The sequence below is a fragment of the Lampetra fluviatilis genome, chromosome 66, assembly GCF_964198595.1.
Source record: "Lampetra fluviatilis chromosome 66, kcLamFluv1.1, whole genome shotgun sequence".
Lineage (NCBI taxonomy): Eukaryota > Metazoa > Chordata > Hyperoartia > Petromyzontiformes > Petromyzontidae > Lampetra > Lampetra fluviatilis.
Window position 1 is genome coordinate 3,061,549 of NC_136340.1, and position 27,226 is coordinate 3,088,774.

Sequence of the window (27,226 nt, forward strand, 5' to 3'; positions counted from 1 at the left end):
CCGACATGGCGGCTGGCTGCTGCGGCGTCAAGAAGCAGAAGCTTTCGTCGTCTTCGTCTTCTTCGTCGGCTTCGTGCGCCGGAGCTTCGGCGGCGCCCGCGGCGGCCGCGTCGGCGGTGCCCTACGGCTCCGTGGGGTCGGCGGCCGCGGGAATCGCCATCGCAGCGGCAGCAGCGGCAGCGGCAGCTGCGGCCTCAATCGCCTCAGCCGGGCCTGACACCTCATCGGCTCCGGCGTCTGGCGGGAACGGCAACAGCAGCAGCAGCAGGGAGATGATCATCGCCGCCTCACGTCACAATCACAACAACCACCACCAGCAGTCGCAACAGCAACAACAGCCGCCGCAGCCACAACAACAACAGCCGCAGCAGCAACAACAACAACAGCAGCAGATGCAGCAGCAGCAGCAGAGTAACGGAGTGTCAAGACGCATCAGCAGCAGCAGCAGTAACAGTAACATGGTGGCGTCTGCCGAGATGTGTTTCTACTGCTTCGACGTGCTGTACTGCCAGATGCATGGCTACCAGGCGCCACGAAGCCCTCGCTTCACCAACGACGCATAGTGAGTGTGCACGGGGGGGGGGGGGTGGTGGTGTGGTGGTGGTTGTTGTGGTGGTGATGTGGGGAGAGTTGTGGTGAGTTGTATTGTGGTGGTGAGTTGTGGTGTAGTGGTGGTGGTGAGTTTTGTGGTGGTGTAGTGGTGGTGGTGAGTTGTGTGGTGGTGGTTGTTGTGGTGGTGGTGGTGATGTGGGGAGAGTTGTGGTGAGGTGTAGTGGTGAGTTGTATTGTGGTGGTGAGTTGTGGTGTAGTGGTGGTGGTGAGTTTTGTGGTGGTGTAGTGGTGGTGGTGAGTTTTGTGGTGGTGTAGTGGTGGTGGTGAGTTTTGTGGTGGTGTAGTGGTGGTGGTGAGTTGTGTGGTGGTGGTTGTTGTGGTGGTGGTGGTGATGTGGGGAGAGTTGTGGTGAGGTGTAGTGGTGAGGTGTAGTGGTGAGTTGTATTGTGGTGGTGAGTTGTGGTGTAGTGGTGGTGAGTTTTGTGGTGGTGTAGTGGTGGTGGTGAGTTTTGTGGTGGTGTAGTGGTGGTGGTGAGTTGTGTGGTGGTGTGTTGTGGTGGTGGTGATGTGGGGAGAGTTGTGGTGAGGTGTAGTGGTGAGTTGTATTGTGGTGGTGAGTTGTGGTGTAGTGGTGGTGGTGGTGAGTTTTGTGGTGGTGTAGTGGTGGTGGTGAGTTGTGTGGTGGTGGTGTGTTGTGGTGGTGGTGATGTGGGGAGAGTTGTGGTGAGGTGTAGTGGTGAGTTGTGGTGGTGGTGAGTTGTGGTGGTGGTGAGTTTTGTGGTGGTGGTGAGTTTGGTGGTGGTGGTGAGTTTTGTGGTGGTGGTGAGTTGTGTGGTGGTGGTGAGTTGTGTGGTGGTGGTGAGTAGTGGTGGTGGTGAGTTGTGTGGTGGTGGTGGTGGTGAGTAGTGGTGGTGGTGGTGAGTTGTTGTGTTGTGGTGGTGGTGAGCTGTTGTGTTGTGGTGGTGGTGAGTTGTTGTGTTGTAGTGGTGGTGGTGGTATGGTGGTGTGTTGTGGTGGTGAGTTGTGGTGTGTTGTGGTGGTGAGTTGTTGTGGTGGTGGTGAGTTGTGGTGGTGGTGAGTTGTGGTGGTGGTGAGTTGTTGTGGTGGTGGTGAGTTGTTGTGTTGTGTTGTGGTGGTGAGTTGTTGTGTTGTATTGTGGTGGTGAGTTGTTGTGTTGTTTTGTGGTGGTGGTGAGTTGTTGTGTTGTCTTGTGGTGGTGGTGAGTTGTTGTGTTGTCTTGTGGTGGTGGTGAGTTGTTGTGTTGTGGTGGTGGTGAGTTGTTGTGTTGTGGTGGTGGTGAGTTGTTGTGTTGTGGTGGTGGTGAGTTGTTGTGTTGTGGTGGTGGTGAGTTGTGTTGAGGTGTAGTGGTGGTGAGGTGTGGGGAGAGTGGTGATTGTTGAGGTGTGGTGGTGAGTAGTGGTCAGGAGGTTGTGGGTGGAGTGGGGATTATTGTGGGAGTTGTGGTGGTGGTGGCGAGTGTGTTGTGGTGGTGGTGGTGAGTGTGTTGTTGTGGTGGTGGTTATTAGTGTGCTGTGGTGGTGGTGATTAGTGTGTTGTGGTGGTGGTGATTAGTGTGTTGTGGTGGTGGTGGTGAGTGTGTTGTGGTGGTGAGTGTGTGGTGGTGGTGGTGAGTGTGTGGTGGTGGTGAGTGTGTGGTGGTGGTGAGTGTGTGGTGGTGGTGAGTGAGTGTGTGGTGGTGGTGAGTGTGTGGTGGTGAGTGTGTGGTGGTGAGTGTGTTGTGGTGGTGGTGATGAGTGTGTTGTGGTGGTGGTGAGTGTGTTGTGGTGGTGGTGGTGATGAGTGTGTTGTGGTGGTGGTGGTGGTGATGAGTGTGTTGTGGTGGTGGTGATGAGTGTGTTGTGGTGGTGGTCGTGGTGGTGATGAGTGTGTTGTGGTGGTGGTCGTGGTGGTGATGAGTGTGTTGTGGTGGTGGTGGTGGTGGTGATGAGTGTGTTGTGGTGGTGGTGGTGGTGGTGATGAGTGTGTTGTGGTGGTGGTGGTGGTGGTGATGAGTGTGTTGTGGTGGTGGTGGTGATGAGTGTGTTGTGGTGGTGGTGGTGATGAGTGTGTTGTGGTGGTGGTGGTGATGAGTGTTGTGGTGGTGGTGGTGATGAGTGTTGTGGTGGTGGTGGTGGTGATGAGTGTTGTGGTGGTGGTGGTGATGAGTGTGTTGTGGTGGTGGTGGTGGTGATGAGTGTGTGGTGGTGGTGGTGATGAGTGTGTGGTGGTGGTGATGAGTGTGGTGTGGTGGTGGTGGTGTGGTGATGAGTGTTGTGGTGGTGGTGGTGATGAGTGTGTGTGGTGGTGGTGGTGATGAGTGTGTGGTGGTGGTGGTGATGAGTGTGTGGTGGTGGTGGTGGTGGTGGTGATGAGTGTGTTGTGGTGGTGGTGGTGATGAGTGTGTTGTGGTGGTGGTGGTGATGAGTGTGTTGTTGTGGTGGTGGTGGTGGTGGTGGTGATGAGTGTGTTGTGGTGGTGGTGATGAGTGTGTTGTGGTGGTGGTGATGAGTGTGTGGTGGTGGTGGTGGTGGTGATGAGTGTGTTGTGGTGGTGGTGGTGGTGGTGATGAGTGTGTTGTGGTGGTGGTGGTGGTGATGAGTGTGTTGTGGTGGTGGTGGTGGTGATGAGTGTGTTGTGGTGGTGGTGGTGGTGATGAGTGTGTTGTGGTGGTGGTGGTGGTGATGAGTGTGTTGTGGTGGTGGTGGTGGTGATGAGTGTGTTGTGGTGGTGGTGGTGGTGATGAGTGTGTGGTGGTGGTGGTGGTGATGAGTGTGTGGTGGTGGTGGTGGTGATGAGTGTGTTGTGGTGGTGGTGGTGGTGATGAGTGTGTTGTGGTGGTGGTGGTGGTGATGAGTGTGTTGTGGTGGTGGTGGTGGTGATGAGTGTGTTGTGGTGGTGGTGGTGGTGATGAGTGTGTTGTGGTGGTGGTGGTGGTGATGAGTGTGTTGTGGTGGTGGTGGTGGTGGTGATGAGTGTGTTGTGGTGGTGGTGGTGGTGGTGATGAGTGTGTTGTGGTGGTGGTGGTGGTGATGAGTGTGTTGTGGTGGTGGTGATGAGTGTGTTGTGGTGGTGGTGGTGGTGATGAGTGTGCTGTGGTGGTGTGGTGGTGATGAGTGTGCTGTGGTGGTGGTGGTGATGAGTGTGTGGTGGTGGTGGTGGTGATGAGTGTGTGGTGGTGGTGGTGGTGATGAGTGTGTTGTGGTGGTGGTGGTGGTGGTGATGAGTGTGTGGTGGTGGTGATGAGTGTGTGGTGGTGGTGATGAGTGTGTTGTGGTGGTGATGAGTGTGTTGTGGTGGGTGGTTGTGGTGAGTGTGTTGTGGTGGTGGTGAGTGTGGGGAAAGTTTGGAGCGGCGGTGTTGTTGGTGAGGTGGGGTGCAGTGGTGAGTGATGTTGACGACGAACTGCTACTACCACCACTTTCACTATCACTACTACTGCTGCTACTGCTGCTACTGCTGTCACTGGCTCGCTTCGCTGGCCTCGTCCACAGCTGTCGCTGCTGCTAAACCCTCGCTTTGCCGTCACCTCGCGGGCCAACACAGACAGTGGCTGAGCCGTTATTAATCCACGGGCGGGTGAGCGAGAGGGAGGGTGAGCGAGAGGGAGGGTGAGCGAGAGGGAGGGTGAGCGGGAGGGTGAGTGAGCGGGAGGGAGGGTGAGAGGGTGATAGGGAGGGTGAGCGGGTGAGGGAGAGGGAGGGAGGGTGAGAGGGAGGGTGAGCGGGAGGGTGAGCGGGAGGGTGAGCGGGAGGGTGAGAGGGAGGGTGAGAGGGAGGGTGAGAGGGAGGGTGAGAGGAGGGTGAGGCGGGGGGAGGGGTGAGCGGGTGGGTGAGCGGGAGGGTGAGCGGGCGGGTGAGCGGGAGGGTGAGCGGGCGGGTGAGAGGGAGGGTGAGCGGGCGGGTGAGAGGGAGGGTGAGCGAGCGGGTGAGAGGGAGGGTGAGCGAGCGGGGTGAGAGGGGAGGGTGAGCGAGCGGGTGAGAGGGAGGGTGACGACGTGAGCGAGCGGGTGAGAGGGAGGGTGAGCGAGCGGGTGAGAGGGAGGGTGAGCGAGCGGGTGAGAGGGAGGGTGAGCGAGCGGGTGAGAGGGAGGGTGAGCGAGCGTGTGAGAGGGAGGGTGAGAGGCGAGAGGGTGAGCGAGCGGGTGAGAGGGAGAGTGAGCGGGTGAGCGGGCGGGGAGTGAGCGGGTGAGCGGGAGGGAGGGAGGGTGAGCAGGCGGGTGAGTGAGCAGGTGAGAGGGAGGGGTGAGCAAGGCGGGAGGGTGAGGGGGTGAATGAATTGGTCAATGAGTTGGTGAATTAGAAGGCGAGAGGATGAATGAGTTGGTCAACGAGTTGGTGAATGAGTTGGTGAGAGCGAGCGAGTGGGCGAGTGGGATAAAGGGCGAGTGAGTGAGCCGATAGATGTTGGTAGCCTTTGCGTAACGTTGACACAAGCCGCCGTGAGGAGAGAGCGAGAGAGACACCGAGAGAGGGTGAGAGAGAGAGAGGGTGAGTTTTGTGAGAGCAGCACTTGTAGTATTTTTTTTATTACATAGAAAACGGGGAAGGAGAGCAGAGCGTGAAATCTTTCATTTAAAAAAAGGGGGGGGGGGTCACATAAGGCGAAGCATTGAGAAAAAAACAATAAAAACTAAATGATGAACGAAGCAAAGTGCCGACTACACCAAGCATCTTCTTGTTTCCTCTGATCGTAAAAAAAAAGAAAGCGGGGGTGAGTGAGAAGGTGAGTGAGACAGAGGGTGAGTGAGCGGGTGAGTGAGTGGGTGAGTGAGACAGAGGGTGAGTGAGACAGAGAGTGAGTGAGCGGGTGAGTGAGAAGGTGAGTGAGACAGAGGGTGAGTGAGCGGGGTGAGTGAGTGGGTGAGTGAGACAGAGGGTGAGTGAGACAGAGAGTGAGTGAGTGGGTGAGTGAGACAGAGGGTGAGTGAGACAGAGGGTGAGTGAGACAGAGGGTGAGTGAGACAGAGGGTGAGTGAGACAGAGAGTGAGTGAGCGGGTGAGTGAGCGGGTGAGTGAGTGGGTGAGCGGGTGAATGAGAGACATACAGTGAGAGGGTGAGTGAGACAGAGGGTGAGTGAGACAGAGGGTGAGTGAGACAGAGAGTGAGTGAGCGGGTGAGTGAGTGGGTGAGCGGGTGAATGAGAGACATACAGTGAGAGGGTGAGTGAGACAGAGGGTGAGTGAGACAGAGGGTGAGTGAGACAGAGGGTGAGTGAGACAGAGGGTGAGTGAGACAGAGGGTGAGTGAGACAGAGGGTGAGTGAGACAGAGAGTGAGTGAGCGGGTGAGTGAGTGGGTGAGCGGGTGAATGAGAGACATACAGTGAGAGGGTGAGTGAGACAGAGGGTGAGTGAGACAGAGGGTGAGTGAGACAGAGGGTGAGTGAGACAGAGGGTGAGTGAGACAGAGGGTGAGTGAGACAGAGGGTGAGTGAGACAGAGGGTGAGTGAGACAGAGGGTGAGTGAGACAGAGGGTGAGTGAGACAGAGGGTGAGTGAGACAGAGGGTGAGTGAGACAGAGGGTGAGTGAGACAGAGGGTGAGTGAGACAGAGGGTGAGTGAGACAGAGGGTGAGAGACAGAGTGAGAGGGTGAGTGAGAGAGAGACAGACAGAGGCGGGGGGTGCACGGATCGCTGTGACCCAGTGGCACTCTGCCCTGGTGGGACCGGGACTCCATGTCCTCGCTATTTTCCACTGACTGGAGTGGGGGGGGCGAGTGAGGGGGGGGGGCGAGTGAGGGGGGGGCGAGTGAGGGGGGTGAGGGGAGGGGAGGGGGTCACGTGATGACTGGGATCAGCTGCGGACACAGCCAGAAGTGCTACACTGGACGTGCACAGAGACCCACAGACTCATCACACAGAGACCCACAGACTCATCACACAGAGACCCACAGACTCATCACACAGAGACCCACAGACTCATCACACAGAGACCCACAGACTCGCCACACAGAGACCCACAGACTCATCACATAGAGACCCACAGACTCACCACACAGAGACACATAGACTCACCACACAGAGACACATAGACTCACCACACAGAGACCCACAGACTCACCACACAGAGACCCACAGACCCATCAAACAGAGACCCATAGACTCACCACACAGAGACCCACCACACAGACCCACTGACTCATCACACAGAGACCCACAGACTCACCACACAGAGACCCACAGACCCATCAAACAGAGACCCATAGACTCACCACACAGAGACCCACCACACAGACCCACTGACTCATCACACAGATACCTACAGACTCATCACACAGAGACCCACAGACCCATCAAACAGAGACCCATAGACTCACCACACAGAGACCCACCACACAGACCCACTGACTCATCACACAGAGACCCACAGACTCACCACACAGAGACCCACAGACCCATCAAACAGAGACCCATAGACTCACCACACAGAGACCCACCACACAGACCCACTGACTCATCACACAGATACCTACAGACTCATCACACAGAGACCCACAGACCCATCAAACAGAGACCCATAGACTCACCACACAGAGACCCACCACACAGAGACCCATAGACTCATCACACAGAGACTCACAGACTGTATGTGTGCACGTGTCTGTTTGTGTGTCTGTGTCGACTCAACCTCAAATGAGCACCTGGTGTGGTGTGTCGTGAACATTGTAAACACTGGGGGAGACAAAGGCGGCCGGGCGTGGTGCTGGCCACCCACCCCCTCATGTGCCACAGCGCCGGTAGCCTTCATAGGTGCTGCTAACGGCACTTGTCCCAACAGTCTGTTAAGGCTACACGGGGGATCTTTGTTTATGTCTGTGTGTGTGTGTCTGCGTGTGTATCTGCGTTTGTGTGTGTGTGTGTCTGTGTGTGTGTGTGTGTCTGTGTGCTGTGTGTCTGTGTCTCTGTGTGTGTGTGTCTGCGTGTGTATCTGCGTTTGTGTGTGTCTGTCTGTGTGTGTCTGTGTGCTGTGTGTCTATGTGTGTGTGTCTGTGTCTCTGTGTGTGTGTGGCTGTGTGTGTCTCTCTGTGTGTGTCTGTGTGTGTCTGTGTGTGTCTGTGTGTGTGTCACGGCAGTCCGCTGTTTGTCACGTGGAAGATCGGCAGGGACAAACGATTGCGAGGTTGCATCGGCACCTTCTCGGCGATGAACCTGCACTCAGGACTCAGGGAATACACCCTCACCAGGTGAGCCCTCGCCCTCACCAGGTGAGCCCTCGCCCTCACCAGGTGAGCCCTCGCCCTCACCAGGTGAGCCCTCACCCTCACCAGGTGAGCCCTCACCAGGTGAGCCTTTGCCCTCGCCCTCACCAGGTGAGCCCTCGCCCTCACCAGGTGAGCCTTTGCCCTCGCCCTCACCAGGTGAGCCCTCACCAGGTGACATCTGTGAAAAAGAGCTTCTTAGCTCATCGGATTGCCCCCCTCCTCCAGTCTAAATAAATATTGTAATGAGTCTGTGTCTGTCTGTGTGTGTGCGCGTGTGTGTCTGTGTGTGCGTGCGTGTGTGTGTGTCTGTGTGTGTGTGTGTGCATGTCTGTGTGCATGTCTGTGTGCGTGTCTGTGTGCGTGTCTGTGTGCGTGCGTGTCTGTGTGCGTGCGTGTGTGTGCGTGCGTGTCTGTGTGTGTGCGTGTGTGTGTGTGCGTGTCTGTGTGTGCGTGTGTGTGTGTGCGTGCGTGTCTGTGTGCGTGTGTGCGTGTGTGTGTGTGTGCGTGTCTGTGTGCGTGTGTGCGTGTCTGTGTGCGTGTGTCTGTGTGTGTGCGTGTCTGTCTGTGTGTCTGCGTGTCTGTGTGTGTGCGTGTCTGTGTGCGTGTCTGTCTCGTGTCTGTCTGTGCGTGTGTGTGATGAGCAGTGCCCTTAAGGACAGCCGCTTCCCGCCCGTGACGCGGGAGGAGCTGCCGCGCCTCTTCTGCTCCGTGTCGCTGCTCACCAACTTCGAGGACGCCAACGACTTCCTGGACTGGGAGGTACTTCCAGCGCCAGCCGCACCAACACAAGCTCCGCCCCCAGTGCCTCTGGCTCCGCCCCCAGTGCCTCTGGCTCCGCCCCCAGTGCCTCTGGCTCCGCCCCCAGTGCCTCTGGCTCCGCCCCCAGTGCCTCTGGCTCCACCCCCAGTGTCTCTGGCTCCGCCCCCAGTGCCTCTGGCTCCGCCCCCAGTGCCTCTGGCTCCGCCCCCAGTGCCTCTGGCTCCTCCCCCAGTGTCTCTGGCTCCTCCCCCAGTGCCTCTGGCTCCTCCCCCAGTGTCTCTGGCTCCGCCCCGAGTGCCTCTGGCTCCTCCCCCAGTGCCTCTGGCTCCTCCCCCAGTGCCTCTGGCTCCTCCCCCAGTGCCTCTGGCTCCTCCCCCAGTGCCTCTGGCTCCTCCCCCAGTGCCTCTGGCTCCTCCCCCAGTGCCTCTGGCTCCTCCCCCAGTGCCTCTGGCTCCGCCCCCATTGCCTCCGGCTCCTCCCCCAGTGCCTCCGGCTCCTCCCCCAGTACCTCCGGCTCCTCCCCCAGTGCCTCTGGCTCCTCCCCCAGTGCCTCCGGCTCCTCCCCCAGTGCCTCCGGCTCCTCCCGCAGTGCCTCCGGCTCCTCCCCCATTGCCTCCGGCTCCTCCCCCAGTGCCTCCGGCTCCTCCCCCGGTGCCTCCGGCTCCTCCCCCGGTGCCTCTGGCTCCGCCCCCATTGCCTGTGGCTCCTCCTCCAGTGCCTCTGGCTCCGCCCCCAGTGCCTCTGGCTCCGCCCCCATTGCCTCCGGCTCCTCCCCCAGTGCCTCCGGCTCCTCCCCCAGTGCCTCTGGCTCCACCCCCATTGCCTCCGGCTCCTCCCCCAGTGCCTCCGGCTCCTCCCCCAGTGCCTCTGGCTCCGCCCCCAGTGCCTCCGGCTCCTCCCCCAGTGCCTCTGGCTCCGCCCCCATTGCCTCCGGCTCCGCCCCCATTGCCTCTGGCTCCGCCCCCAGTGCCTCTGGCTCCGCCCCCATTGCCTCCGGCTCCTCCCCCAGTGCCTCCGGCTCCTCCCCCAGTACCTCCGGCTCCTCCCCCAGTGCCTCTGGCTCCTCCCCCAGTGCCTCTGGCTCCTCCCCCAGTGCCTCCGGCTCCTCCCCCAGTGCCTCCGGCTCCTCCCCCAGTGCCTCCGGCTCCTCCCCCATTGCCTCCGGCTCCTCCCCCAGTGCCTCCGGCTCCTCCCCCAGTGCCTCCGGCTCCTCCCCCAGTGCCTCTGGCTCCGCCCCCAGTACCTCTGGCTCCTCTCCCAGTACCTCTGGCTCCGCCCCCAGTGCCTCTGGCTCCTCCCCCAGTGCCTCTGGCTCCGCCTCCAGTGTCTCTGGCTCCGCCCCCAGTGTCTCTGGCTCTGCCCCCAGTGTCTCTGGCTCCTCCCCCAGTACCTCTGGCTCCTCCCCCAGTGCCTCTGGCTCCTCCCCCAGTGTCTCTGGCTCCACCCCCAGTACCACTGGCTCCTCCCCCAGTACCTCTGGCTCCTCCCCCAGTGCCTCTGGCTCCTCCCCCAGTGCCTCCAGCTCTGGAGCCGGAGACCCACAGACTCACCACACAGAGACCCACAGACTCACCACACAGACCCACAGACTCACCACACAGAGACCCACAGACTCACCACACAGAGACCCACAGACTCACCACACAGAGACCCACAGACTCACCACACAGAGACCCACAGACTCATCACACAGAGACCCACAGACTCACCACACAGAGACCCACAGACTCATCACACAGAGACCCACAGACTCACCACACAGAGACCCACAGACTAACCACACAGAGACCCACAGACTCACCACACAGAGACCCACGGACTAACCACACAGAGACCCACAGACTCACCACACAGAGACCCACGGACTCACCACACAGAGACCCACGGACTCACCACACAGAGACCCACAGACTCACCACACAGAGACCCACAGACTCACCACACAGAGACCCACAGACTCACCACACAGAGACCCACAGACTCACCACACAGAGACCCACAGACTCACCACACAGAGACCCATAGACTCACCACACAGAGACCCACAGACTCACCACACAGAGACCCACAGACTCACCACACAGAGACCCACAGACTCACCACACAGAGACCCACAGACTCATCACACAGAGACCCACAGACTCACCACACAGAGACCCACAGACTCACCACACAGAGACCCACAGACTCATCACACAGAGACCCACGGACTCGCCACACAGACCCACAGACTCACCACACAGAGACCCACAGACTCATCACACAGAGACCCACAGACTCACCACACAGAGACCCACAGACTCACCACACAGAGACCCATAGACTCGCCACGCAGAGACCCACAGACTCACCACACAGAGACTCACCACACAGAGACCCACAGACTCACCACACAGAGACCCACAGACTCATCACACAGAGACCCATGGACTCACCACACAGAGACCCACAGACTCACCACACAGAGACCCACAGACTCGCCACACAGAGACCCACAGACTCACCACACAGAGACCCACAGACTCACCACACAGAGACCCACAGACTCACCACAGAGAGACCCACAGACTCATCACACAGAGACCCTTAGACTCATCACACAGAGACCCACAGACTCACCACACAAACCCGTAGACTCACCACACAGAGACCCACAGACTCACCACACAGAGACCCACAGACTCACCACACAGAGACCCACAGACTCACCACACAGAGACCCACAGACTCACCACACAGAGACTGACAGACTCACCACACAGAGACCCACAGACTCACCACACAGAGACCCACAGACTCTCCACACAGAGACCCACAGACTCACCACACAGAGACCCACAGACTCACCACACAGAGACCCACAGACTCACCACACAGAGACCCACAGACTCACCACACAGAGACCCACAGACTCACCACACAAACCCGTAGACTCACCACACAGAGACTCACAGACTCATCACACAGAGACCCACAGACTCACCACACAGAGACCCTTAGACTCATCACACAGAGACCCACAGACTCACCACACAAACCCGTAGACTCACCACACAGAGACCCACAGACTCACCACACAGAGACCCACAGACTCACCACACAGAGACCCACAGACTCACCACACAGAGACCCACAGACTCACCACACAGAGACCCACAGACTCACCACACAGAGACCCACAGACTCACCACACAGAGACCCACAGACTCACCACACAGAGACCCACAGACTCACCACACAGAGACCCACAGACTCACCACACAGAGACCCACAGACTCACCACACAGAGACCCACAGACTCATCACACAGAGACCCACGGACTCACCACACAGAGACCCATAGACTCACCACACAGAGACCCAGAGACTCATCACACAGAGACCCAGAGACTCATCACACAGAGACCCACAGACTCATCACACAGAGACCCACAGACTCACCACACAGAGACCCACGGACTCACCACACAGAGACCCACAGACTCATCACACAGAGACCCATAGACTCACCACACAGAGACCCACGGACTCACCACACAGAGACCCACAGACTCACCACACAGAGACCCACAGACTCACCACACAGAGACCCACGGACTCACCACACAGAGACCCACAGACTCACCACACAGAGACCCACAGACTCATCACACAGAGACCCACAGACTCATCACAGAGACCCACGGACTCGCGCACAATGCTTTCGCGCAGCGCTTGCCGTGTCTCTTGTGCGCGCGTACCTTTAGCGGACGCGCCACCCCTCATCATGCGGTCTCTGCTCCTCCCCCCACCCCACCCCAGGTGGGAGTGCACGGCATCCGAATAGAGTTTGTGAATGAGAAGGGCTCTAAGCGCACCGCCACGTATCTGCCGGAGGTGGCGGAGGAGCAAGGTTTGACACGGCAACTCCACCACCGCCAACACCACCACCGCTGCCGCCACCACCGCCGCCACCACCACCACCACCACCGCTCCCTCGCCCCCCCGGCTCATGCCTCTCCTGCGCTGTCTCGCAGCACTCCACAAGTGTGTTGTTGCCGCTGTTGTTGCAACAGCAGATGCTGTTGCCGCTGCTGTTGCCGACGATGCTGTTGCCGGGGTTGGCGCTCATTCATCGGTGCCATTGTTGAGGCAGCTGTATCTCGATGGGTCTCTGTGTATCTCTGAGTTTCTGTGAATCTCTGAGTATCTCTATGGGGCAGTGTTGGGTTTATGGGTACAGTGTTGAGTTTATGGGCAGTGTTGAGTCTATGGTGCAGTGTTGAGTCTGTGGTGCAGTGTTGAGTCTGTGGGCAGTGTTGAGTCTGTGGGCAGTGTTGAGTCTATGGGCAGTGTTGAGTCTATGGGCAGTGTTGAGTCCGTGGGCAGTGAGTCTATGGGCAGTGTTGAGTCTATGGGCAGTGTTGAGTCTATGGGGCAGTGTTGAGTCTATGGTGCAGTGTTGAGTATGGGCAGTGTTGAGTCTGTGGGCAGTGTTGAGTCTATGGTGCAGTGTTGAGTCTGTGGGCAGTGTTGAGTCTGTGGGCAGTGTTGAGTCTATGGGCAGTGTTGAGTCTATGGGCAGTGTTGAGTCTATGGTGCAGTGTTGAGTCTATGGTGCAGTGTTGAGTCTGTGGTGCAGTGTTGAGTCTGTGGGCAGTGTTGAGTCTATGGGCAGTGTTGAGTCTATGGGCAGTGTTGAGTCCGTGGGCAGTGAGTCTATGGGCAGTGTTGAGTCTATGGGCAGTGTTGAGTCTATGGGGCAGTGTTGAGTCTATGGTGCAGTGTTGAGTATGGGCAGTGTTGAGTCTGTGGGCAGTGTTGAGTCTATGGTGCAGTGTTGAGTCTGTGGGCAGTGTTGAGTCTGTGGGCAGTGTTGAGTCTATGGGCAGTGTTGAGTCTATGGGCAGTGTTGAGTCTGTGGGCAGTGTTGAGTCTGTGGGCAGTGTTGAGTCTATGGGCAGTGTTGAGTCTATGGGCAGTGTTGAGTCTGTGGGCAGTGTTGAGTCTATGGGGCAGTGTTGAGTCTGTGGGCAGTGTTGGGTCTCTGGTGCAGTGTTGAGTCTGTGGTGCAGTGTTGAGTCTATGGGCAGTGTTGAGTCTGTGGGCAGTGTTGAGTCTGTGGGCAGTGTTGAGTCTATGGTACAGTGTTGAGTCTATGGTGCAATGTTGAGTCTGTGGGCAGTGTTGAGTCTGTGGGCAGTGTTGAGTCTGTGGTGCAGTGTTGGGTCTGGGCAGTGTTGGGTCTGGGCAGTGTTGAGTCTATGGGCAGTGTTGAGTCTATGGGCAGTGTTGAGTCTATGGTGCAGTGTTGAGTCTATGGTGCAGTGTTGAGTCTATGGTGCAGTGTTGAGTCTATGGTGCAGTGTTGAGTCTATGGTGCAGTGTTGAGTCTATGGTGCAGTGTTGAGTCTATGGTGCAGTGTTGAGTCTATGGGCAGTGTTGAGTCTATGGACAGTGTTGAGTCTATGGTGCAGTGTTGAGTCTATGGTGCAGTGTTGAGTCTATGGGCAGTGTTGAGTCTATGGTGCAGTGTTGAGTCTATGGGCAGTGTAGAGTCTATGGTACAGTGTTGAGTCTATGGTGCAGTGTTGAGTCTATGGTGCAGTGTTGAGTCTATGGTGCAGTGTTGAGTGAGTGTGTTATGATGCCTTGAGCGGTTAAGTAGGGAGCGGTGGGTGTAGCGGTTAGCGCTACGCTACGCTACGAACCCGGCGACCCGGGTTCGAATCCCGCTCACGGCCAACACCGGTGACAATCATCTGAACCGTTCCTGGGCCTCCCCGAGGTCGACTCGGCCTCAAATGAGGGCCTGGAGCGGTGCGTAGTAAACATCGCCACCGGGGAGACAAAGGCGGCCGGGCGTGGTGCTGGCCACCCACCCCCTCATGTGCCGTTCCGGCCTTCATAGGTGCTGCTCGCTAACAGCACTTGCCCCTACAGTCTGTGAAGGCTACACGGGGGATCTTTGTGTGTGCGGCGGTGCAGGCTGGGACCAGATACAGACGGTCGACTCGCTGCTGAGGAAGGGGGGCTACAAAGCCTCCATATCCAACGACTTCCGCAAGTCGATCAAGCTCACCAGGTGAGGGAGAGGGGGGCAGACTCGCTCGTTTGCTCGCAAAACTCCACTCGCACACTCGGTCGCGCACTCGGTCGCGCACTCAGTCACGCACTCGGTCACACACTCGCTCGCACACTCGGTCACACACTCGGTCACACACTCAGTCACTCACACACTCAGCCACTCACGCATTCACACACTACACTCACCCACCCACACACTCACCCACTCGCACACACACTCGTACACTCACTCGCACACTCACACACTCGCTCACGCACTCAGTCACTCGCACACTCAGCCACTCACGCATTCACACACTACACTCACCCACCCACTCGCACTCACCCACTCGCACACACACTCGTACACTCACACACTCGCTCACACACTCGGTCACGCACTCGGTCACGCACTCAGTCACTCGCACACTCAGCCACTCACGCATTCACACACTACACTCACCCACCCACTCACACACTCACCCACTCGCACACACACTCGTACACTCACTCGCACACTCAGTCACACACTCAGTCACTCGCTCACTCAGCCACTCACGCATTCACACACTAAACTCATACCCACCCACTCACACACGCACACACACTCGTACACTCACTCGCACACTCACTCGCACACTCACACACTCGCTCACACAGTCACTCGCTCACTCAGCCACTCACGCATTCACACACTACACTCACCCACTCGCACACTCACTCGCACACTCACACACTCGTACACTCACTCGCACACTCACTCGCACACTCACTCGCACACTCACACCCTCACTCACACACTCAGTCACTTACACACTTAACCACTCACGCACTCACACACTCACCCAGCCACTCACACACACTCACACCCTCGCACACACACTCACCTACCCACTCACACACACTCACACTCTCGTACACTCACACACTCACTCACAGACTCACACACACACACTCAATCACTCACACACTCAATCACTCACACACACACTCTCTCAAGCACTTATACACACACACACTCAGTCACACTCGCACGCTCACATACACAGCCACACACACACTCGGTCACACACTCATTCAGTCACACTCACTCACATACTCACTAACACTCAATCACTCGCATTCACACACTCAGCAACAACCGCCATTCGCCACTACGTGACATCACCACCGCCATTGTGCCAGGCTAAGTGCACTTTGAGGTCAAATGAAGTGTCGAACGCCCGCTGGCAGGAGGTCACGAGGCAGACCCAGGTGCCATGGGTTGACTGACTGAGATGACCGAGATGACTGGCCGATGCACCACCTGTGCCCCCTACTGTGCCAACTTGCTGTGTTTTAGCCACCCGGCGCTCCGCTCGTTGTTGTGAGCGTCGCTCCTCTGCCCTCCGTTGTTGCTGGAGGGCGACTGCCTTCAACTGCCCAGTAGCAGCGTCCTTCACGAGCCTCCTCCATAGAGACTGATCTTGACACCGCTGGTACCAGCCATTGGCAAGTCCACTCAGCTCCACATCCTCTTACGTGTGCTGTATCTGTGTGTGTTGTGTGTGTGCGTGTGTGTTGTGTGTCTGTGTGTGTGTGTGTCTGTGTGCGTGTCTGTGTGTGTTGTGTGTCGTTGTGTGTGTGTCTGTGTGCGTGTGGTCTGTGTGCTTGTGTGTGTGTGTGTGTTTGTCCGGCAAAAACAACCCCCTACCTCCTCGTGGTGCCGGACGGCAACGCTGTGATGGGAAGTGCCGTGAGGGGAGGGCCAATTTAAATTGGCTTTTCTCTTCATGGCGTTTCTAACCACCACAGCGGCCAAGTGGGGGCTCTGGACGGGTGCGAGGGGCTGGTAACCCCATCACCTTCAATTAACTACCACCAAACTACGAGGGAAAACATTTATTAAGCTTGTGCCGGAGGCCCTGGGGGCACAGGCGTCTATGACGTCTCCTGGCCCGACCCCATTTGGCGGAGCCAGGAGACTGAATCTTCACCCTCGGGGCTCCAGAAATAACAAAAAGCCGCTTCGGATGGCCACGTGGAATGTTCGAACGCTCACTGCGGAGGAGAGGCTGCCACTCCTCTGTCGGGAGCTGGACCGGTAGCACCTGGATCTCTGCGGTATTCAGGAGGCCCGGTGGACCGGCTCTGGCTCCTGCCACGATGAGGGGTGGACAGTCCTCTACTCGGGGCAGGAGACTGCCAAACAACAGGGAGTCGCTCTGCTTCTGAACAAAAGAATTAAGGGGGCGTGGGAGTGAGGTGTGGGAAGCTGTAAGCCCCAGGCTACTTTGGGCTCGTCTTCCCATTAACCAGAGGCGAGGAGTGGTGGTCGTGGTTACTTATGCCCCCACCGAAGACGAACATCCGTGGAGGGATGTAAGTAAGGCCAATGAGTCAGATGCCTTCCATGACCTCCTGTCACAGGTGCTGGCTAAAGTGGCCCCTCGGGATAGAGTCCTCTTGTTGGGTGACTTCAATGCCCGAGTTGGTCATGATGTTAGCACCTGGTCTGGAGTGATTGGAAGGCATGGGCCAGATCAGCTCAATAACAATGGTAGGAGGCTGCTAGATTTCTGTGCAGCCCATGGGCTTGTAATTACCAACACGCTGTTCCTGCATCGGCGCATCCACACAACATCATGGATGCATGCCGGGTCCAAGCAGGGACATGGAATACATAGTGACGGAACAGCGGATGCGGGCCCATGTCCTTCACACCAGGACCTACTGTGGAGCTGATCTGCCCACTGACCATCGACTTGACATCTGTAAGATGCGTCTGCCATTCTTCCACTCCGGTAGTGGGTGTACACCCAGGACCCCATTCAAACCTATAGTGGCCTGGTCTCAGCTAGCTGATGAAAGTTCCAAGCGAGAATTTCGTCATCGCTTGCAGCTTGGGTTGGCATCGTCCCTCACTCCTCCTGATGTCGAGGGTAAATGGGCGAGGTTTAGGACTGTGGCTCATGCAGCTGCAATGGCTGCTTTGGGTACACGGTCCAGACCTCCCCAGAAACCCTGGCTGACAGAGGAGGTGTTCAAGCTGGCTGAGACAAGGCAACAGGCCCACTCTCATCGTCTACAGCATCCCATGTCAGAGAATGAGGAGGCTTACCTCAGCCTACGCTCAGAGGTTCGGAGAGCCATGAGGCGCTTCAAGGATGGTTGGTGGTCATGGGTTGCTGAGGAGATGGAGTCTGCCTCAATAGCCCTCGATCACAAATCACTCTCTAATTCCATAAAAAGTAACCTGCAGCGCCACACCTATTACTATCATTAGGGGAAAAAACGGTGATCCAATCTCTGATCCCCAGGAACAGGTTTGCAGATTTACTGAGCATTTCTGTGAGGTCCTGGGGGAAGGGAAATCTCTCGACATGGAAAACATTGTGCGACAAAGTGGGGATGACCCTGTTGAGGCTGCGGTGCCTCAAATATTGGAAGAAGTGGTCACCCCCTGTGAGTGGCTGGATGAGGTGCCATCTGTTGAGGAAGTACTGAAGGCGATCTGGAGCCTGAGACCAGGAAAGGCACCGGGCAGAGATTATCTCCCAAGCGAAATACTGAGGGAGGGTGGCGTTTATGCACAGACTGCCCTACATGACATCATAACAACAGTCTGGACCACTGGACGGGTTCCGCAGGATTGGAAGGATGCCCTGGTGGTCCCCCTCTTTAAGAAGGGGAACCGCACAGACTGTAACAACTACAGGGGCATCTCACTCAGTGTGCCGGGAAAGGTCCTGGCAAGAATTATTCAACATCGCCTTGCTAGGCACGCTGAGGAGAGGCTTGCGGAGCCCCAATGTGGTTTCAGGAAAGGGCGGTCTTGCACAGATGCCATATTTTGTAGGGAATTCCAACAAGACCTACATCTTTGCTTTATTGACCTGGTCATGGCCTATGATACCATCAGTAGGCCTGGGCTCTGGGTTGTTCTTCGTGCTTTCAGAGTCCCTGACCCGCTGCTCACAATGATTAAGGACCTTCATGATGGTGAGCGGGCCCGGGTAAAACTACGTGGCCAGGAGTCGGAGCAATTCCCTGTTCACTTTGGGGTGCGACAGGGATGTCCTCTGGCTCCAACATTTCTGAACATTTTTTTCAACCACGTAGTTCGTGAAGCCTTCAATAGATGTACCGGAGGAATTTCTATTTGGTACAGATACAATGGGAGGCTGATCGATGCCCGGGTGTGGTCAAGGGATGGCTCCCTAATGGTCAACCACGTTATGTACGCCGATGATTTGGTAATTGCTGCTCACTCAGAGCAGGAGTTGGAGATGTGTGTGTGCTGTGTGCTGGTTGTGCTCTGTGTGTGCTGTGTAGGTGTGTGCTGTGTAGGTCTGGGTGTGTGCTGTGTAGGTCTGTGTGTGTGCTGTGTGTCTGTGTGTGTGCTGTGTGTGTGTCTGTGTGTGTGTGTGCTGTGTGTGTGCTGTGTGCGTGCGCTGTGTGTGTGCGCTGTGTGTGTGCGTGTTGGTCTGTGTGTGTGCTGGTCTGTGTGTGTGTGTGGGGCTGTGTGTGTGTGGGGCTGTGTGTGTGCTGTGTCTGTGTGCGTGCTGTGTGTGTGCGTGCTGTCTATGTGTGTGTGTCTGTGTGTGCGTGCTGAGTTTGTGTGTGCATGCTGTGTGTGTGTGCAGTGTGTGTGCTGTGTCTGTGTGCTGTGTGTGCTGTGTGTGTGTCAGTGTGTGTGTGTGTGTCAGTGTGTGTGTGTCTGCGTGTTTGTCTGTGTGTGTGTGTCTGTGATTGTGTCTGTGTGTGTGTTTGGTATGTGTTTGTCTGTGTGTGTCTGCGTGTGCTGTGTGTGTGCTGTGTGTGTCTCTGTGTGCTGTCTGTGTGCTGTGTGTGTGCTGTGTGTGCGTGTGTGTCTGTGTGTGTCTATGTGTGTCTGTGTGTGTGCTGTGGCTGTGCGTGCTGTGTAGGTCTGTGTGTGTGTGTGGTGTGTGTGTCTGTGATTGTGTGTGTGGTGTGTGTGTGTGTCTGTGTGTCTGTGCGTGTGCTGTGCGTGCTGTGTGTGTGGCCTGTGTGCTGTGTGTGTGTCCGTGTGTGTGTCTGTGTGTGTGCGTGCTGTGTGTGTGCATGCTGTCTATGTGTGTGTGTCTGTGTGTGCGTGCTGTGTGTGCGTGCTGTGTCTGTGTGTGCGTGCTGTGTGTGTGCAGTGTGTGTGTGTGTGTCTATGTCTGTGTGTGGTGTGTGTGTCTGTGATTGTGTGTGTGTGGCTGTGTGTGTCTGTGTGTCTGCGTGTGCTGTGCGTGCTGTGTGTGTGTGTGGTCTGTGTGCTGTGTGTCTGTGTGTGTGTCCGTGTGTGTGTCTGTATGTGTGTGCGTGTGTCTGTGTGCATGCTGTGTGTGTGTGTGTGTCCGTGTGTGTGTGTCTGTGTGTGTGTCTGTGTGTGCGTGCTGTGTGTGTGTCTGTGTGTCTGTGTGTATGTGTCTGTGTGTGTGCGTGCTGTGTGTGTCTGGGGAGTGGTGGAGCAGCGGTCAGCGCTACGCTGCGCTACGAACCCGGCAGAGACTCGAGTTCGATTCCCGCTCACGGCCACCACCAACACCCAGTGACGATTATCTGAACCGGTCCTGGGCCTCCCCTAGGTCGACTCGGCCTCAAATGAGTAGCTGGTGCGGTGTGTGGTAGTGAACGTCGCCACTGGGGAGACAAAGGCGGCCGGGCGTGGTGCTGGCCACCCACCCCCTCGTTGTACCACAGCGCCGGTAACCTTCATAGGTGCTGCAGCTCGCAAACAGCACTTGCCCCGACAGTCTGCTAAAGGCTACACGGGGGGTCTTTGTGTGTGTGCGTGTGTGTGGGGAGCGGTGGCGCAGCGGTTAGCGCGCTGCGCTACGAAACCCCAGGAGACGCCCCCCTTCCCGAGTTCGATTCCCGCTCACCGCCAACGCCACCACCACCAACGCCACCACCGCAACCACCACCACCGCAACCACCACCGCCACCACCGCAACCACCACCAACGCCACCGCCACCACCGCAACCACCACCACCACCATCGCCAACACCACCGCCAACGCCACCACCGCCACCACCGCCAACGCCACCGCCGCCACCACCGCCAACGCCACCACCGCCACCACCGCCAACGCCACCACCGCCACCACCACCACCGCCACCACCGCGGCCACCACCACCGCCATTTTTTTTTCACGAACATTAATTGTCACGCACAACGAGTCTGTGTGCAAAATGTCAGCTCGATTGGATCACGGGAAGTGGGTTAAAAAGCGACCGAAATATTTGCACGGTCCTAAGCAAGCAAGCAAGCGAGTGAACTCAATATAAAGGATTTAAAAAGCAATCCACGTGACCACCACGGGGAGAGAGAGAGAGAGAGACGCAAACTCCAAATACGCAGCAGCAGCTGCAGGCGTCGTCAGGGGTCCGGGATGGAACCCACGACCTCCTGCGTACCAGGCGAGGGAGTCAACATCTCCCACCTGGGTTGGTCTGTGTTAGGCTGCTACGTGAGCAGGGGGGGGGGGGCCCTTCGTCTGTGTGTGTGTGTGTGTGCGTCTGCGTGTGTCTGTGTGTGTCTGTCTGTCTGTGTGTGCGTGTGGGGAGCGGTAGTGTAGCGGTTAGCGCGCTATGCTATGAACCTGGCGACCCGGGTTCGATTCCCGCTCACGGCTAACACCAGTGACGATTATCTGAACCAGTCCTGGGCCTCCCCTAGGTCGGCTCAGCCTCAAATGAGTACCCGGTGCGGTGTGTAGTAAACATCGCTACTAGGGAGACAAAGGCGGCAGGGCGTGGTGATGGCCACCCACCCCCTCCGTGTGCCGTGCCGGCCTTCGTAGATGCTGCTACTCGCCAAAAGCACTTGCCCCTACAGTCTGTTAATGCTACATGGGGGATCTTTGTGTGTGTCTCTGTGGCGTGTGTGTCTGTGTGTGTTTGTGTGTGTGTGTCTGTCAGCGTGTGTGTCTGCGTGTGTCTGTGTGTGTCTGCGGCGTGTGTCTGTGTGTGTGTCTGTGTGTGTGTGTGTGTCTGCGGCGTGTGTCTGTGTGTGTATCTGCGGCATGCGTCTGTGTGCGAGTCTGCGTGCGTGTCTGCGTGCGTGTCTGTGTGCGTGTCTGTGTGTGTGTCTGCGGCGTGCGTCTGTGTGTGTGTCTGTGTGCGTGTGTCTGTGTGCGTGCGTCTGTGTCTGTGCGAGTCTGCGTGCGTGTCTGCGTGCGTGTCTGTGTGCGTGTCTGTGTGTGTGTCTGCGGCGTGCGTCTGTGTGCGTGCGTCTGTGTCTGTGTGCGTGTCTGTGTGCATGTCTGTGCGCGTGTCTGCGGCGTGCGTCTGTGTGCGTGTGTCTGCGGCGTGCGTCTGTGTGCGTGTGTCTGCGGCGTGCGTCTGTGTGCGTGTCTGTGTGCGTGTCTGTGTGCGTGTCTGTGTGCGTGTGTCTGTGTGCGTGTCTGTGTGCGTGTCTGTGTGCGTGTGTCTGTGTGCGTGTCTGTGTGCGTGTGTCTGTGTGCGTGTGTCTGTGTGCGTGTCTGTGCGTGTCTGTGTGTGTCTGTGTGTGTCTGCGGCGTGCGTCTGCGTGCGCGTCTGCGTCCCCCACCCACCCACAGGTACCGCAGTGAGAAGGTCACCCTGAGCTACAATGACTACATGTCTGTGCGCCAGCAGCAGTGGTACCAGAACGGTTCCGCCTTCCCGCCTCCGCACTACACGCACTACTCCTGACACGGAGCCGCGTGACCCGCCACACAGGCCCAGCGTGGAGCTCCGCTGTGGGGACATTGCCTCCTCCCCGTGGACCAGTTACCTGTACTACTGCACCATCCTGTAGAGAGGGAGAGAGATGGGGGGAGAGAGAGATGGGGAGAGAGATGGGGGGAGAGAGATGTAGGGGGAGGGAGATGGGGGGAGGGAGATGGGGGAGGGAGATGGGGGAGGGAGATGGGGGGAGAGAGATGGGGGAAGAGAGATGGGGGGAGAGAGATGGGGGAGGGAGATGGAGGGAGAGAGATGGGGGAGGGAGATGGGGGGAGAGAGATGGGGGAGAGAGATGGGGGAAGAGAGATGGGGGGAGAGAGATGGGGGAGGGAGATGGGGGGAGAGATGGGGGGAGAGAGATGGGGGGAGAGAGATGTGGGGAGAGAGATGGGGGAGAGAGATGGGGGGAGAGAGATGGGGGGAGAGAGATGGGGGGAGAGAGATGGGGGGAGAGATATGGGGGGAGAGAGATGGGGGGAGAGAGATGGGGGGAGAGAGATGGGGGGAGAGAGATGGGGGGAGAGAGATGGGGGGAGAGAGATGGGGGGAGAGAGATGGGGGGAGAGAGATGGGGGGAGAGAGATGGGGGGAGAGAGATGGGGGAGGGAGATGCGGAGGGAGAGAGAGATGGGGAGGGAGATGGGGGGGGGGAGAGATTGGGGGAGAGAGATTGGGGGGGAGAGATGGGGAGGGAGAGAGATTGGGGGGAGAGAGATGGGGAGGGAGATGGGGGGGGGGGGGAGATGGGGGGGGGAGAGATGGGGGGAGAGATATGGGGAGGGAGAGATGGTGGGAGAGAGATGGGGGGGGAGAGATGGGGAGGGAGATGGGGGGGGAGAGATGGGGGGGGAGAGATGGGGGGAGAGATATGGGGAGGGAGAGATGGTGGGAGAGAGATGGGGGGGGAGAGATGGGGGAGAGAGATGGGGAGGGAGATGGGGGGGGGGAGAGATGGGGGGGAGAGATGGGGGGAGAGATATGGGGAGGGAGAGATGGGGGGGGGAGAGATGGGGGAGGGAGATGGGGGGGGGAGAGATGGGGGGGGAGATGGGGGGGGGAGAGAGATGGGGGGAGAGAGATGGGGGGGGAGAGATGGGGGAGAGAGATGGGGGAGAGAGATGGGGGAGAGAGATGGGGGAGAGAGATGGGGGAGAGAGATGGGGGAGAGAGATGGGGGAGAGAGATGGGGGAGAGAGATGGGGGAGAGAGATGGGGGAGAGAGATGGGGGAGAGAGATGGGGGAGAGAGATGGGGGAGAGAGATGGGGGAGAGAGATGGGGGAGAGAGATGGGGGAGAGAGATGGGGGAGAGAGATGGGGGAGAGAGATGGGGGAGAGAGATGGGGGAGAGAGATGGGGGAGAGAGATGGGGGAGAGAGATGGGGGAGAGAGATGGGGGAGAGAGATGGGGGAGAGAGATGGGGGAGAGAGATGGGGGAGAGAGATGGGGGAGAGAGATGGGGGAGAGAGATGGGGGAGAGAGATGGGGGAGAGAGATGGGGGAGAGAGATGGGGGAGAGAGATGGGGGAGAGAGATGGGGGAGAGAGATGGGGGAGAGAGATGGGGGAGAGAGATGGGGGAGAGAGATGGGGGAGAGAGATGGGGGAGAGAGATGGGGGAGAGAGATGGGGGAGAGAGATGGGGGAGAGAGATGGGGGAGAGAGATGGGGGAGAGAGATGGGGGAGAGAGATGGGGGAGAGAGATGGGGGAGAGAGATGGGGGAGAGAGATGGGGGAGAGAGATGGGGGAGAGAGATGGGGGAGAGAGATGGGGGAGAGAGATGGGGGAGAGAGATGGGGGAGAGAGATGGGGGAGAGAGATGGGGGAGAGAGATGGGGGAGAGAGATGGGGGAGAGAGATGGGGGAGAGAGATGGGGGAGAGAGATGGGGGAGAGAGATGGGGGAGAGAGATGGGGGAGAGAGATGGGGGAGAGAGATGGGGGAGAGAGATGGGGGAGAGAGATGGGGGAGAGAGATGGGGGAGAGAGATGGGGGAGAGAGATGGGGGAGAGAGATGGGGGAGAGAGATGGGGGAGAGAGATGGGGGAGGGAGATGGGGGAGGGAGAGAGATGGGGGGGGAGAGATGGGGGAGAGAGATGGGGAGGGAGATGGGGGGGGGGGAGAGATGGGGAGGGAGATGGGGGGGGGAGAGAGATATGGGGGGAGAGAGATATGGGGGGAGAGAGATGGGGGGGAGAGATGGGGGAGAGAGATGGGGAGGGAGAGAGATGGGGGGGGAGAGATGGGGGGGGAGAGATGGGGGAGAGAGATGGGGAGGGAGAGATGGGGGAGAGAGATGGGGAGGGAGATGGGGGGGGGGAGAGAGATGGGGGGGGAGAGATGGGGAGGGAGATGGGGGGGGGAGAGAGATATGGGGGGAGAGAGATATGGGGGGAGAGAGATGGGGGGGGAGAGATGGGGAGGGAGATGGGGGAGGGAGAGAGATGGGGGGGGAGAGATGGGGGGAGAGAGATGGGGAGGGAGATGGGGGGGGGGGAGAGAGATGGGGGGGGAGAGATGGGGAGGGAGATGGGGGGGGGAGAGAGATATGGGGGGAGAGAGATATGGGGGGGGAGAGATGGGGGAGAGAGATGGGGAGGGAGATGGGGGAGGGAGAGAGATGGGGGGGGAGAGATGGGGGGGGAGAGATGGGGGAGAGAGATGGGGAGGGAGATGGGGGGGGGGAGAGAGATGGGGAGGGAGAGATGGGGGGAGAGAGATGGGGGGGGAGAGATGGGGGAGAGAGATGGGGAGGGAGATGGGGGGGGGGGAGAGAGATGGGGGGAGAGAGATGGGGAGAGAGATGGGGGGGGAGAGATGGGGAGGGAGAGAGATGGGGAGGGAGAGAGATGGGGAGAGTGATATTAGATAGATGTAGAGAGAGATATCGATGCAATGCGAGTGGTGAGTGCTGCATCGGCACGATGGTGACGAGGAGGAGACGGTGGTGACGAGGAGGAGGAGATGGTGGTGAGGAGAAGGAGAAGATGGTGGTGGTGGTGGTGAGGAGGTGGTGGTGACGAGGAGGAGAAGATAGTGGTGACGAGGAAGAGGAGACGGTGCTATGACTGGAGCTCCCAGCTTTGCCTGCGTGGTTGGCCATGCTTGACCCAGGCCTCTTTAAAAACAAAAACAATCTACAAATACACTCAATATGCAGTCGCGATGTGGTGGGGTGGGTGGGTGACTCTGTGGGTGGGTGACTCCGTGGGTGGGTGACTCCGTGGGTGGGTGACTCCCACGTCAAGTTGTCAAGACGACGATGCGAGAGAGGGCGGCGATCACGACGCTGCTGGCTGTCACGATGATTATGATGATTATGATGATCGCTATCACGACGACGTTCATGATCATCGCGACGATGGTGATCGTGACGACGGCGACGACGATCACACCAATGATGATGATCAAGGCGTTGATGATGGCGATCGTGACGACGTTGATGAAGATCATGGTAGTCATGACAAGGATCACGACGATGTCGCTGTCGTCAAAGAAGAAGAAGATGATTATTGTAAAAAAAGAAAAATGTTTTTACAAGTGTGTACAAAAAGAAATCAACGCGCGACTTTAAATACTATTACGGCAAAAACGTTCAACGTTGAAGAAAAAAAAAGATGTGCGATAGTAATCACGGCGATGTGCGTGCGCGCGCGTGTATCTCTCGCACTCAATCGGTGACGGTTTCGGTAAGCAGCGGCGGTGATCCGGACCGTCGCGCCTCGGTGGAGGCGGCGATGGTGGCGGTGGTGGCGGTGGTGGCGGTGGTGGTGGTGGTGGCGGCGGTGTGCCCACACCACGACGTGCCGCGGGCAAAGAAACTTTTGCCGTAAATTTTTGGGTTATTAAAAAAAAAACATTTTTTTTTTATTTCTTTTCTCTTCAAATTTTTATATATTTTTATTTTCATGGGAAGCTGGCGACTCCGGGTCCGGGCGGTCGGTTGCCGCTCCCCATTCGATGATCTCCCCACTCCTGGCGTGGCAATTGAGAAACTTAACAGGACGTCTGTTTGTGTGTGTCTGTCTGTGTGGCGGAGCCAGGATACTGAATCCTTACCCTCGGGGCTCCTCCAGAAACAACAAAAAACTACTACGGGTGGCCACGTGGAATGTTCGAAAGCTCACTGCAGAGGAGAGGCTGCCACTCCTCTGTCGGGAGCTGGACCGGTACCGCCTGGATCTCTGTGGCATTCAGGAGGTCTGGTGGACCGGCTCTAGCTCCTGCCACCATGAAGGGTGGACAGTCCTCTACTCGGGGCAGGAGACTGCCAAACAACAGGGTGTGACTCTTCTTCTGAACAAAAGAATGAAGGGGGCGTGGGAGCATGGCGGTGAGGTGTGGGAAGCTGTAAGCCCCAGGCTACTCTGGGCTCGCCTTACCATCAACCAGAAGCGAGGAGTGGTGATCGTGGTTACTTATGCCCCCACTGAAGACGAACATCCGTGGAGGGATGCAGGCAAGGCTGATGAGTCGGATGCCTTCTATGACCTCCTGTCACAGGTGCTGGCTAAAGTGGTCCCTCGGGATAGAGTCATCTTGTTGGGTGACTTCAATGCTTGAGTTGGTCATGATGCTGGCACCTGGTCTGGAGTGATTGGAAATATGGGCCAGATCAACTCAATAACAATGGTAGGAGGCTGCTAGATTTCTGTGCAGCCCATGGGCTTGTAATTACCAACACGCTGTTCCGGCATCGGCGCATCCACACATCATGGATGCATGCCGGGTCCAAGCAAGAACATCTGCTGGACTACATAGTGACGGACCAGTGGATGCGGGCCCATGTCCTTGACACCAGGACCTACCTTGGAGCTGATCTGCCCACTGACCATCGACTTGTCATCTGTAAGATGCGTTTGCCATTCTTCCACTCCGGTGGTGGGTGCACACCCAGGACCCCATTCCAACCTAAGGTGGCCTGGTCTCAGCTGATGAAAGTTGCAAGCGAGAATTTCATCATCG

General features: G+C 57.8%; 1 protein-coding gene across 3 annotated transcripts; it reads left to right on the top strand.

Moving 5' to 3' along the window:
- Positions 1–22,372, top strand: LOC144952227 (AMMECR1-like protein). 3 transcript variants are annotated; one of them, XM_078882644.1, is made up of 6 exons: positions 1–562; positions 7,625–7,735; positions 8,398–8,512; positions 12,314–12,404; positions 14,481–14,577; positions 22,112–22,372. In XM_078882644.1, the coding sequence occupies exons 1-6, from the start codon at positions 6–8 to the stop codon at positions 22,224–22,226; spliced, it is 1,086 nt and encodes a 361-aa protein (XP_078738770.1). In that variant the 5' UTR covers positions 1–5; the 3' UTR covers positions 22,227–22,372. The 3 variants fall into 3 exon arrangements, with proteins under 3 accessions (XP_078738770.1, XP_078738773.1, XP_078738771.1); XM_078882647.1 differs by lacking the exon at positions 22,112–22,372 and adding an exon at positions 16,290–20,537; XM_078882645.1 differs by lacking the exon at positions 22,112–22,372 and adding an exon at positions 15,901–16,076.
- Positions 22,373–27,226: the final 4,854 nt, after the last annotated feature.